The sequence below is a fragment of the Rhopilema esculentum genome, chromosome 4 (genome assembly GCF_057945365.1).
Source record: "Rhopilema esculentum isolate cy_ngs chromosome 4, ASM5794536v1, whole genome shotgun sequence".
NCBI lineage: Eukaryota > Metazoa > Cnidaria > Scyphozoa > Rhizostomeae > Rhizostomatidae > Rhopilema > Rhopilema esculentum.
The window spans coordinates 13,704,266-13,717,187 of record NC_142818.1 but is presented as its reverse complement, the minus strand read 5'-3'; the positions used below and the strand labels follow the sequence as shown (position 1 = coordinate 13,717,187).

Here is a 12,922-nt window from a genome sequence, read left to right as displayed (position 1 = left end):
TAAAATCTGCTGACAAGATAAGGTGTGATCTCGTTTTCCGTGATTGATGACGCTGAGCCAAAGTCACACAGCTTCAACGTTAACTTCGATTCATTCACCTGAAAGGGCAACGAATTGTTCTTATCTCATAAAACATCCTTAGGATATTTAGTACATCTACATAGACAAGGACCATGTTCACAGATAGCGCTAGGAAATGACAGCGACGATGTAAGAAAAAATCGGGCTACAAGAAACGTTTTCATTTGTAGCATAAAATTTATTTTGCTGTTGTTATTATTGTTGCTGTTGTTGTTAATCCGTTGTTGTTAATCCCTGTCTCACAGTAATAGTATACATCTGAACAAGTTGGCAGATTCTCGTTCAATTCTCACTTAAGCACTTTCATTCTAAAGACCGTAGTATATAACTGAGAATATCATGAAGGAGTCGCATTAAAGAAGGCAAATAGGGTGGTTTAGATCCACTGCGAGATCGAGTTCAAGTTCAAGTTCTTCCCGGGAGTTCTTGTACTCGCACTAGAAGTCGTTCAGTGCTGTTTGATCGTTTAGATTTGAGCCGAGGCACGAGAACGAAACAAAATGGCAAATGATCTTACTGCAGCGGCTATGTTTCTCCTTGCTGAGGATCTTATCGACGAAGTTGATGTTATTGCTGTCGTCTTTGAATTTGAAAAAAGGTGCCAATTTTTCAATACTGGAATTATGAGGGTCTCGATTTAAATTCCATGAATGAGGATGAATGCAAGACCGAATTTCGCTTCAAGAAAAGAGATACACCAAGACTTGTGCAGGCATTTCGTTTACCCCCAAAATTTGTCTGCTCAAATGGAACAACTGCTTCGGCAATTGAGGGACTCTGTGCGTTGCTGAAGAGATTTGCCGTTCCTTGTCGATACAGTGACTTAATTCCGAGATTTGGAAGTAAGTCAGAAATATGCCTGATAGTCAACAAAGTTATGCAATATTTGAGTGACGTGTGGAAACATCTTCTCACTAGCTTTGATCAGCGTTGGTTGCAACATAAGAAACTTAATGAATATGCACAAGCAGTGCATAACAAGAGCCATGCCCTTGAAAATTGCTGGGGATTCGTAGATGGCACTGTTTGGCCAATATGCAAACCTGGAGAGAACCAAAAAGTTGTTTACAACGGCCATAAGCGGGTTAATGCACTGAACTACCAATCTGCTGTTTCTGCCAATGGCCTTATAGCCAACCTTTACAGTCCTGTTGGTAAGTAAAATTTTTGCTGTATCTCGGGCTTGGTTATTTATAAACCTTTTTGGCTCACTTGACTCTTGGCTCACTTTTTTCTTTTTACTTCTTTTAAAGAAATTTTTTTACTTCTGAACAGAGGGCAAAAGTCATGATGCTGGCATCCTTCGTCAGTCAGAGCTTCTGCAGAACCTTGAGCAGCATTGCACCACCCAAAATGAACAACCATTATGCATATATGTTGACCCAGCATATCCAATACGGCCTCACTTGCAAGCTCCTTATAACCATAACAATCTTACAAAAGAAGAGAAACAATTCAATAAAGCAATAAGCAGTGTCAGGGTATCTGTAGAGTGGGTTTTTGGTGAAATAGCAGAATACTTTGCATTCATAGATTTGAAAAAAAAACAGAAGATTGCCCTCTCGGAACTTGGCACTATGTATATTGTGTCTGCATTTCTCCAAGACTTGTTTGTATAGTTCTTCAAGTAGCAGGTTCATGGAAGTAGATCCTCCAAGTCTAGAAGAATACTTTACTGGTTTCATGTTGTAATTTATTGTTCTAATATATATTGTAATGTTGTTATGTAACTTTATGTTGTAATTTATTGAAACTTTCAGTCAAGACATTTGCACATAGCACAGTTTTCCTGATACAGACTGTTTTCAATTAAACATGCTTTACTTGCCTGAAAACTGTAAGACTTTTTAAGAATGCTCTTAATTTCTTGAGATTTCTTATTAACAAAAATCAAGTTTTTCCATAAAGGGCAAGATTTATGGCATCATAGTTACTTTTATTCAAGCTTCAGGGCATTCCGAAGTAAAACCAAAACTGGAACTTTAATTGATAAATTAACAATAATGTTAGGAACTATAGTCAAGAATGCTATCCTGTTGTAGCCTTTGTAAAGCATTTGTTTTTAAAATATTTCAACACCAAACAGCCCGCAGATGTTGGCCAAAAAGAAACAAGAAGCTGGAAAGAAGAATAATTACTTTGTAAGCTTATGTATCAGTATTTCTTTTGTATCAGCTAACTAACACTTGAAAACAAATATTTTCTGAGAAGTCATGATTTCCAGAATACAAAGAAACCTCATATTGGTATTGTGAAACTAACAGGTATTGTGTAAAGCTAGTTGTTTTTACAACTACAAAGTTCTGCTATCTGTCTCATTACTTGCATGTTCTGCTCATTCATTTGCAATAAAAATTTATGTTGCTATGCTTGCATATTTGCCATGAACCAGTGGCGGACACTTGGGGGGGGGGGGGCGAAGGGGGGCGACGGCCCCCCAATACTTTACAGGACAATGGTATTTTGTTCGAAAACAATGGGAAACATGACGTCATCTTATTAAAACAATAGGCTTGCCCCTCCAATAATTGACCAAGTGTCCGCCCCTGCCATGAACTATTGCTGTTGCCTGACAATTTTTTGTTGTGTTTCTCTTGCTAGCTGCCTTTCTCTTAACTCTTCCTCTTTACATTTCATTTCCTCTTCTACTTGGTCCTTCTTTACCAGCACATCCTCGCGAAGAATTTCAACGTCTTTCTCGTTTTTCTTAAACCTTTCTATCAGTTTGAAGATCCTGTCATGAACAGCTCTAACTGCAACTCGAAATTTTGGTCGTTCCGATTGATTTAAATTGTCCACTATCAATTTCCAAGCTCGCCCTTGCTCCTTGGATTGGGGCTTATAAAGATAAGGCTCAGCAAGGAGTAGCTCAAGACTAAAGCATCGATCCTGCTTAGATTTCCAAATAAAGAGCTCTCTTTGGTTACCAGTTGACATTTTAACTTACGTTTATTCTTCCATAAAATGCAAGCTTGAAAACTCGTTCCCTGTAGTGCACAATTTTTTCTGAAAGACGTACTGAGCTTGGCTGTCAAGTGCGAGTTTTCTGGGCGATTCCTGCGCAGAGTCGATGTGCAGTTTGAAATTTGAATTTGAACTCGTTTTCGCACAGGATCTAAACCTCCCTAATTGACTCATTCGCTTTGTTAAATCAAGGCTCTTGAGACCTGAAGATTCAAAGGAACTAACACAGCTCTACTTGACAGAAGAAACAGTATCATACACAAACATAATTACCAGTATATTATCAGGTTTAATATCAGCATGGATGATATCACACTTTTTCAGCAATTTTAAGGCGAGGAAAAGTTGCTGACTGTACGATCTGACTGCCTTTATGTGTAAACCAACGTTTTGACCGTATTTCTTAAGTACCTCGCGCAAGTTCATGCTACGAAAAAAGGAAATCTTTTCACGGACAGAGAACATACAGATTGTGACATGAATAGAAAAATATAGCGGTTTAATGCTGTGGTAAATAAAACGTGTGGTGCTGCGATTAATACCTGCCAAAAATCTAGAATGATTTTACCTGAGGGATTCGAAAACCAAACAAAGATGCTGCTTATGAAAGAAATGTCGAAACATTCGAAGGCAGTGGTATCGATCATCAGGGTCGGCATCGTTGAGCTTCTTCAATACCTCGAGTTCTTTCAAACCTTGCTTGTACCTGATAAAGAGTTCAAACCAGAGGTGAAATTAATGCAAGTGTGATGACAATGATACATCACCATAGAGAATTAAGAAAAATCTAAAAACGGACAGATAACCTCGCCTCATTTTTCTTTCCAGTTACGCACAGAGATTCCAATCCTAAACAAGGGGTTCACTGTATACAGAATGAAGAAAATAATTAAGTATTGTAAAACATAAGGCAGGAGTCAGATTAAAAAAAAGAAATTGAATATTGAATAACAAAAGCTGCAGTATTGACAAAAATATGGAACTAACATGATATCATTATTCCTGATGATTTTGACTGCAACTTCTTGGTTTGATCTGGCAGTGTCCCTGCCTCTCACAACATTGCTGAAGACCCCTTGGCCGGTGTAACCATAGATGCTGTATCTCTTGTCAAGGGTCTCCCCAATTCTAACACCTGAAGCAAAAAAGTACGATTGATCGCTACAAATGTTTGAAATATAAACAAGAGAGTTAAACACACTTGCAACAAGAGATATAGCGCCTTTCATAGAAACCTAATTGGCAGCTTGGTGAGGCTAAACCCTCCTCTACATGAAACCTGATAGCTTTGCAATGATAAACATATTTCACTTTTCAAGCCAGTAGAAGAAATCACTTGAACCAAATAAAACCAAACATTCAATATTTGTGAGATTCAACAATCAATTAAAACGCACTCACGGTAATATCCTTCTGCGTCGTCCCAGTTGTCCAGTAAATTTGGATTTTCTGAGCCGCGCTTCGAGATTATAGGTCCACTTCTCGGGCTCTATAATATATCGAAAAAACCAAAATTAATCAAAACCATATCTAATGGAAAGAAAAGGGCGGATCACAACAGCAACTGCTTGGATGCAAAGACAAATGGAGTTATATTTTTTTCAGAATTAATATTTGTCATAACGTTGAAAACAAGTTGAAAAATTCCTAAGAAACGGTCAAAGATTGTGCATCGAAAATATTCACATTAGCTTAGTATATAAAGTTGTTGCGAATGGCAGTACAGCCAAGCTATTGATAAGCTTAAAAATAAGCTCTATGAGATTAGTGAGAAGAAACTCACGTCAAAATTATCTGAGAACATATCATTGCCTGCAAACGCCTCGTCTCCTGCAAACATATCCAGTGACCTTGATGCTTCATCACCTGAATCAGCCTTTACCTCTTTCTCCATTGTCAGTTTTTTCTGCCCAGCGATGTTTGCTCTATGCTCCAGTATTTCCTTTATTTCTTTTTCCCGGTCATCTTCCCCTGCTAGCTTCTTCGCAGCCCTTTCAGCATCATTACTTTCATTTCCTCTTCTTTTCCGTGACATTGCATCAGGATGTTTGTTTAAAGAACTTTTCGCCGAAGTTTTCTCAGAAGCTGATGCTCTTTTCGCATCTCCTTTTGAATACTTTTCATTTCCTTTTTTCGAACTATTTTCTTTATAATTTTTCCTTTCGCTTCTCTTTAGCTCGTCCAGTTCAATTCTAGATTTAATATTTTCATTTTTTTCATCCCTTACATGTCTCTTGGCTTGTTTTCCTGCGCCCAATTTGTCCTTTAATTTATTGTTCGTACCCTTCGCACGTCTTTCTGAGTCTTCTGACCAGCCTGATTCCAAGGAAGATGATTGGCTGTCAGAAGATGAGCTGCTTTGGTCACTTTCATCATCCGAAGATGTTCCATCTGATTCGCTAAAACTTCGGTTTGCGTTAACAGATGGGCTCTCGAGATTCTTTTCTGGCCCTACCAGCTGGGCAATTCTGGCCTGGCGTGCTTCTCTTTGTCGCTTTATAACTTCTTCTTCATCTAATTCCATTTGCTCAGCTAGTTCATCAAGATTTACGCTGCGCAATAGTATAAACAGACTTTAAACAAAGCGAAATTATAATGTTAGAGACATCCCAAGCTGAAAGAAAATATCAGTTAGCATACAAGCAAGACAACATCCATACTGACGCTCCTTGTCAACAAGATTACAAAAGTAATATTACATCCATCCAAGTATGCTGCTTACTAAAATCCAATAAATTTCTACCAGCAACACTTAATGCACCCGCCTGTTTATACAAGCATAAACATTGCAATTAAAAGATATGTTTTAATGACAGGGAAATCTTGCCCTTACAAAATTCAAATGGAAATCCACATCCTGGGTTAATTGAAGCCACAACACGTCTAAAACTATGCCAGTGTGCTGATTAAACGTGGCTTTCTCATTAGAAATAAATAAAAACAAAATTCAGAGCAAAATACTAACTCTTCGTCTGAGGATTCCTTCAATTCTTCCTTTTTTGCTTCTTTGTTTCTTCTGCCACGACCATCCCTCTCATGCCTTCCTCTGTTTCTGTAGTCATGGTCTTTTGACCTGCTCCGGGTTCGTCTTGGTCCTGATCTGCTTGCATCTCTTCTTTCTGCCGACCGGCTTCTGTGACTCATATGTCTCCTTTCTCTGTCAGTTGACCTTTCTGTAAAACTTCTGTGTCTGCTAGAATCGTTTCTTGCTGATATGGACCTCTCTTTTTCCAAACTCCTTGATCTCCTTCTTTGGTCCCTACTTGCACTTAGAACATGACGTGAAGACTGATCTTCAGGTCTTCTATCATCAGTTCTCCTGTGTGAGCTTGAGCTTCGTCTTTCATATTCCTCCTTTGATCCCCTGCGTAAATTGTTACTATGATCATGACTCTTTCTTTCTTTTGAAAGTAACTGTAAATGTGTATCTTTTCCATCAAAAATGTCTCTCCCAAATTCATCTTTTACAGTTTTATCTTTCCTTTTTTTACTTCTTTCTGTATTTTCTGGCAAAGTTTTCTTTAAGCCACCAGATTTACTACTTGCTTCTTCCAGCTGTCTTTGCAAAATTTTCTTCCTCTCTTCTAAGTCTTCTAAATCTACATCATCCAATGAATCAACTTTCTTGGACTTATGTTTTTTGTGCTTATTTTTTCTGTGACCATCTTCTGATCTTGCAGATTTTTTTTGCTTCCCGTGTTTTTTATGTTTCTTCCTTTTCTTTTTATCTTTACTTGAAATACTAAAATCCATGTCCTCTACATCATCATCTTCAAAGGGACTCTCCATTCTACAAAATAAAATATCACACATATTGACAAAGACAATATAAAAAGTACATTTTAAGACTTCCAGTTGAACAGGGCCAGGGCAGGCACGTATTAAGTGGGAAGGTTCTTCAACACAAAACCGCAATAACAAGTAACTAGTGCTGGAACCCATTTATCAAACAAATCTATAATTATAAAAAACAAAATTTCCATATAAGCTATACAAAAAGAAACCTTTTCAGCTCAGGACCTCTGCATTGCAACTAAATTAAAACAAACATAATAGACTATTACCCACAGTAACTTTAATCCAGTTTTACTGACCTGGTTTTACCACATCTGGACTAGCACTTAAACCGAAAGCATTAAAAACCGAAACAAAATGTAACTAACAACAAATAATTCAACTTTTAAAGCCCCATTAAAAGATCATGAGGTTTCCTTTCTAAAACATTGCCACCCTTTGTGTGCTAAAACTAAAAAGTTGGTCAAGGCTTCAGTATTTCAATATGTTGCCACCCCCTGACTAACAACTTCCTGATTTGCCCTAAACCACATTTATATGTACCCAAAACACACGTTCTTCCCATAATTCTTGCAAAAATATCTGTCTACCTTTGAACTTCAAAAACCCACTGTACAGATTAGAGCAAACGTATCTGTTAAAATTACTTGATCACAAACGCCCCCTTCAAAGGACACCATCAAGTAGTCACATGCAGGGCCGCCGAGAGGCGGCCTGGGCCCTGGGGCAATGTCCCGGTTGGGGCCCTAGAGTCGGATACAAAAAATTTTCGAGGCCACGCCCTTTATAAAATGGGAAACGCCCATTATTTTCAAACGTTTGCGCAAGTTTGCTTTTTCAGTTGCAAATTGATCAATGATATTGTCGTAATCAATTTGTCTTGCTAGTTCTTGGTCGATCAATAGAGTCACGAGGCTTGATAGTCTGTCTTGAGTCATTGTTGAACGTAAGCGGTTCTTTATTAATGCTAGTTTGCTTAAAGGGGCCCCAAAAATATAATATAGCTTTATGCAACGAGTCTAAATGCAAAAATAACTCACTTGAACGGGCCATAGATTAAAACAAGATTATGTGGGTTACCTAATTTTTTATCAGGGCTCCCTTCCCCCAATAAGTACGATTTTGCGAAACTCAGGGAAACTCAGCTAAAAAAGATGAATCCGTAAAATATGTGATCTAAGGTTTATTCAGCTTTTCGTGGGGCCCCAGACTCGATAAATGAAGCTGATAGGCCTTAAATTCGAATAAGACTCAGTGTACGGACCCAATTAAATTACTGCCATCATTTTCGATATTAACAAAATATATCTTTAAATGCATTTTCAGTTTCTCGAAAGAAGACATTTTAAAACAATTTTCAGAATGATTTCGGGGCCCCTTTCAGGCCGAGGCCCTGGGGCAAATTGCCCCCCCTGCCCCCCCTCTCTGCGCCACTGGTCACATGCGCATCTTGCTAATTGCTACTTGCTGAACCACAAGCAAAAGCAATGGTGATGTACAAGATTCAGAACACCATGATTACAAGTTAAGAAAATTTTTTTCCACAATATTCTTTCCATTCTTGTAAAGGTTAGGCAGTTTTTATCCTCTCTTTCTGTAGAACAGACTGCTTTGTGTTCTCCCTTGTTTCTGCAACAATCTAAGTCTGGAATAAACTTTCTCCCGTCGCTAAGGCATGTCTGTCCTTGCAATGCTTCAAGTCAGCTATACATATCAAACATGCAAGATAAATTGTACCTGACTAAAAATTTCAATCAGGAGTGCAATTTTGACAACAAAAAAAGATTTTTGGCCAATATACTACTAAACCACTTGAAATGTTTCGACCAAAGCTAATAATTTGAGATTATGGATATAATACAATTTTTTGGTAAGTAGTTGATCATACAGTTAAGGTAATGGCGGGTTTTTTCATTACCACAAGTGATGCTACAAGGGGGAGGTGTGGCACTCCCTATGGCCTATGTCCCACTGAAAGGCCTGTATTTTAAGTACCAGATAAAAAGATATTGCAAAGGTGAAAAGAATTCAGAATGGTATGTTAACTTTTAAAGGAAACACCCTGAAAAATCTTGGTTTTCTCAGTCACTTGTTCTTAATGCAAATGTCAACAGAATTCAATATCATTCAAGTTCAATTCCATTTCTTTATTCAAGCAACAAGTAACAATGGTTTACAACGTTCTAACATCAAAGATTAACCACAGAAATGCAAGTTGCAGTATGCCTTTTTGTGAAACAATTTTTGCAAGGAGGACAAACTGCCCACATGAATCAGCTTACTAGGGTGATTTCAGGAGGAATCAGGGTATTATCTAACTACGACTGCCTAATCTGCCTAACAGTTTTTAGCCAAAATAATTGATTTAATGATTTATAATGTCAACAATGTGAAGAAAATTTGTTATTGATTGCAGAAGTCTATACACTTGCCGGACATTAATTTTCTCGAAAATGATCTACAGGATACAGAATTTTTAAAAAGGTTTGTGGAATTCTTCATCTGTTGTCTTGTAAAACATCTTTAAAAAAGGTCCTATCAACATTTCTAAGGTGCAGAATTTTGGCTAAAAAATGACTGGAATGGCGGATTTCTACCCCCTGGATGGCCCCATATTTGACAGCACTGGCATTCTATAAAAACATTAAGCTAAAAGGCCTCGAGGGAAATGCTTGATGATGCCATCAGAAGATGTAAATTGAACATTAGTGACAACAACAATAGTGACATTTGTTGCAAACTTTTCCCTAGGTGTGCTTCCTTTCTCTTAGGGACAACACAAGTTTTTAGGAGGGCGGTCAATAACCTGCATTAATAACTTGGCGAGGGCGAGGGTAAGGGTGATCGCCTGTGTGAAACGAAAATATCTGCTTAAAGTGTATATATCATACACATATTTATTTAGTTAACATTCAAGGTAAAAAAATATGAACGATAAAATTATTACTAAGGTTTAAATATAAAATTATTGTTTGGGACACAGGAAAAGAAAGTTATGAAAAGAGCTATCAAGCTAATTGCTCTGACTCATTTCAACATGGCCTACTAAATTGAACCTTGATTCAATAATAACAGAAAGAGAAAAAATATATTTAAAAAATTAAAGGAAGAATAAAAAATTTGTTCTACTGCACCATTGGCTAAAAATTTGTCAACAAAGAGGTCACTTCCCCAGACTGGAGACTGCAATATATTGCCCACACACTCAAATTTTCCATCTGCGCACTTTTGCATATTGGCTGTGCAAAGTCCCTATTTGTTAACATTTTTTACATTATTAACAATCCAAATTTCAAACTGTGGATGATTTCAGACGCCCAGTGGCAAATTTTCGACAGGAACTTGTCCACGCAAGAAACAAAGTTTCCAGTCTGGTCACTTTCAAAATGAGAGGTTTGCATGCATTCTTCTTCAAAGTAGGTGTTCATCATAAAAACAGACCATAATCTCCTTTGTATTCCCAATGCTGGTTTATTGAATAGCGAAGGTAAATAATCCAGTTTTGATAATCCAAGAGTTTTTTTGACTGCATCAACGAATCACAGGTTACCTAGGGTCAGGGAACGCTTTCCTAGAAATATGACATCAACCAAAACATGGTACCTCTCTGGATTGTTCATGCCTGCCTTATTGAATAACCACTTAATTGAATACCCATAATGCTAAATTCATTGTACACATTTCACAGCTGTTACACTGTGAAAGTCAGGACAGCATAGGTCCCTTCCCTGACCATATCGGAGAAAATCGATGATATCTTAAAAATTTGAAAAAAATATAGAAGAGCTGCTTTTTATTCTAAGCTCAGCATTAAATTCTGCACTATAAAGATAAAATAGAATTGTATATAATTGGATTTTTTGGTTTTCTACAAAAAATTGTAGTTTCCCTGAATCGGCTTTTCGCCAAAACCAACCAAACAAGTATAACTGGAAATATTTTTGTATCAAACACTCCAAAAAGGTAGGAAATATATGAAAATAGCATTTTGAGAATATTTTCAATTTTTTACCTTTTGATTTATGTTTTCATCTCACCTGACAAAGAAGCCGAAGAAAAATACACTGCAAAGAGGCTTCGCAGCTTTGCGAATCGCTACAAAAACATTAAGTTTTAGGCCCCACTTGTGGTCAAAAACTGGCTCACGCTTCCACAGACAGGCTAATTTTGCTAGAAAAACGTACCAAAGTGACTCTGAGAATAAAATTTTTGAGGTGCACAAGCAGATAGAAAAACCGTTGAGATTCAAACTTCGCGGAAACACAGAAATAGCTGTTTCTTCACTGGTTTGCCATGAGTGCCGACCTGTGCGCCCCCTAGTTTTTTAGCCTCGTTCACAGGCCAATTCAGGCAGAAAAAATTAAGTATTTATATTGTCTATCATTTTTAAGCACACAAGAAAAGTATGAGGAGCACTTTGGCTAAAAATCGTCATCGAGTCAGAAATCACAAAAATGTTCATCCTTTTGATTTTTTTCCTGGTAACCAGAAACAATCATGCAAACAACAAATTTATGGTATAAAAGGAGCATTAGATTTCTCTTCTAGAATTGTTAACAATAGAGTAAGCATACAATTTATTACTGAAATTTGAAAATCACTGAGTTTTCGAAATTTGTGCGTTGCAATCTGTTAAATGGCAAACTATTTACTGTCCTCATTTCCCCGAGAACAATAGGCCTAACAGCCGTCGTTTTTTTACTTCAGGAAAATTTCTGGAGGGTACCCAATGCAATCATGAGAAAAATGTACTGATATTTCTAGAAATCTATGGAAACCACTAGTTACTAAGGGATACTGTTTGGGGCTAAGTTAAAATGGTAGCTAAAGTCCTATATATAAAACCTGAATGATAAGCTTTTAAAAAGGTTAAAAACCATCAAGCAGGGTTTAAAAACCAAGCACCTGCAAAAGTTTCAGACACCATATCAAGGCAGGGTGGAAAATTGCTTTATGCTGGTTATCAGATTACAATTTGAAAGAAATGACGCGTTGGACTGGATTCAATTTAAGTGCCAATACGATTTTTCGCGGAAACATGACCTTGGCCTTGGGTTTAGAATAATATGGCCGTCAAAAATTCAGAAAAGGAAATATGATTTATGCATGAAGCAATTTAGGAGCACTGATCCAGATTCAACTGGAAGATAAAATGTTCAAATACCTTACTAGCCGGTCTCCGCTGTCAATAGATTTACTAACGTCCATGCTGGCTGCCATCTTGGAGAGAATGATGTTTCCCGTCATGCAGTTCGAAATGTCATAGCTCCTGCTAAGCAACATCTAAAGTTGTTCGAGATTTCGAATGTTCGAGTTAGGGTCAATTGAAAAGTTTTTTATTTTAAAAATGGGGAAAACGTGGTGTTAACATTAATTCAATATACAACTAACGAAAATGTATTTACTGTTCCATAGTCTTCATGACATAATGTGCAATTTTGATTTAGATACTCAGAAGTCAGCGGATGGTTTCGGTATTCCTTTCTTGTATTTTTCCTTGATTTTGTGAAAGCTTCAAAACTGTTGACCTAGAAAATATCTTACACTTATTGAAATATTATGAAACTGGAATATTACATTAAACTGGTTGCGCTCTATCTTCATAATGAAAAACAGAGAGTGTTGTAGGGGGTAAACTCTCAGAAACTATACATCTGTAATGGTGTACCTCAAGGTGGCGTCCTAGGCCCCTTATTGGTTCACTTTAATTAACCATGTTTTTAATTTCCATCTTTTTGTTCAATGATACAAGCCTTTGCATGTCTCTCGAGAATCTGATAACACTTGAAGTTAAGGCTATTTTTAATTATCACTTCTAAAAAAGAAAATATCAAACCAGAGGGTGGACATTACAATTAACAATGGGATGCTGAACTGAAGCACAAAGTGTTATTAAATATTTAGGTGTTCTGATTGATAATAAATTATAATAGAAGGCTTACATTCAACACACTAACTGGAAAATCTCAGAAAGTATTTGATGTACCAAAAGACACCTCGTTAATGCATAAAATGCTTTCATACAACCACTTGGAAGCTATGGTATTATTGTTTGGGGACGGACTCGCAAGACTACCTTTAA

At 37.1% G+C, this 12,922-nt stretch overlaps 1 protein-coding gene across 4 annotated transcripts in view; it reads right to left on the bottom strand.

Annotated features, from left to right (window-relative positions):
• LOC135691098 (uncharacterized) overlaps positions 1-12,101 on the bottom strand; it is a 19,543-nt gene extending 7,442 nt beyond the window's left edge. For all 4 annotated transcript variants that reach the window (XR_010516730.2, XM_065208851.2, XM_065208852.2 and 1 more), the window contains exons 1-8: positions 12,005-12,101; positions 6,011-6,835; positions 4,829-5,597; positions 4,447-4,534; positions 4,033-4,180; positions 3,614-3,751; positions 3,319-3,472; positions 1-98 (exon numbers count right to left, since the gene is read on the bottom strand). The exon at positions 1-98 is cut by the window's left edge and continues 17 nt beyond it. Coding sequence is in view for 3 of the 4 variants with exons in the window: in XM_065208851.2 (XP_065064923.1) it covers positions 1-98; positions 3,319-3,472; positions 3,614-3,751; positions 4,033-4,180; positions 4,447-4,534; positions 4,829-5,597; positions 6,011-6,835; positions 12,005-12,087 (2,303 nt within the window). In the remaining variant the exon portion in view is untranslated. The remainder of the gene's footprint in view (positions 99-3,318; positions 3,473-3,613; positions 3,752-4,032; positions 4,181-4,446; positions 4,535-4,828; positions 5,598-6,010; positions 6,836-12,004) is intronic.
• Positions 12,102-12,922: the final 821 nt, after the last annotated feature.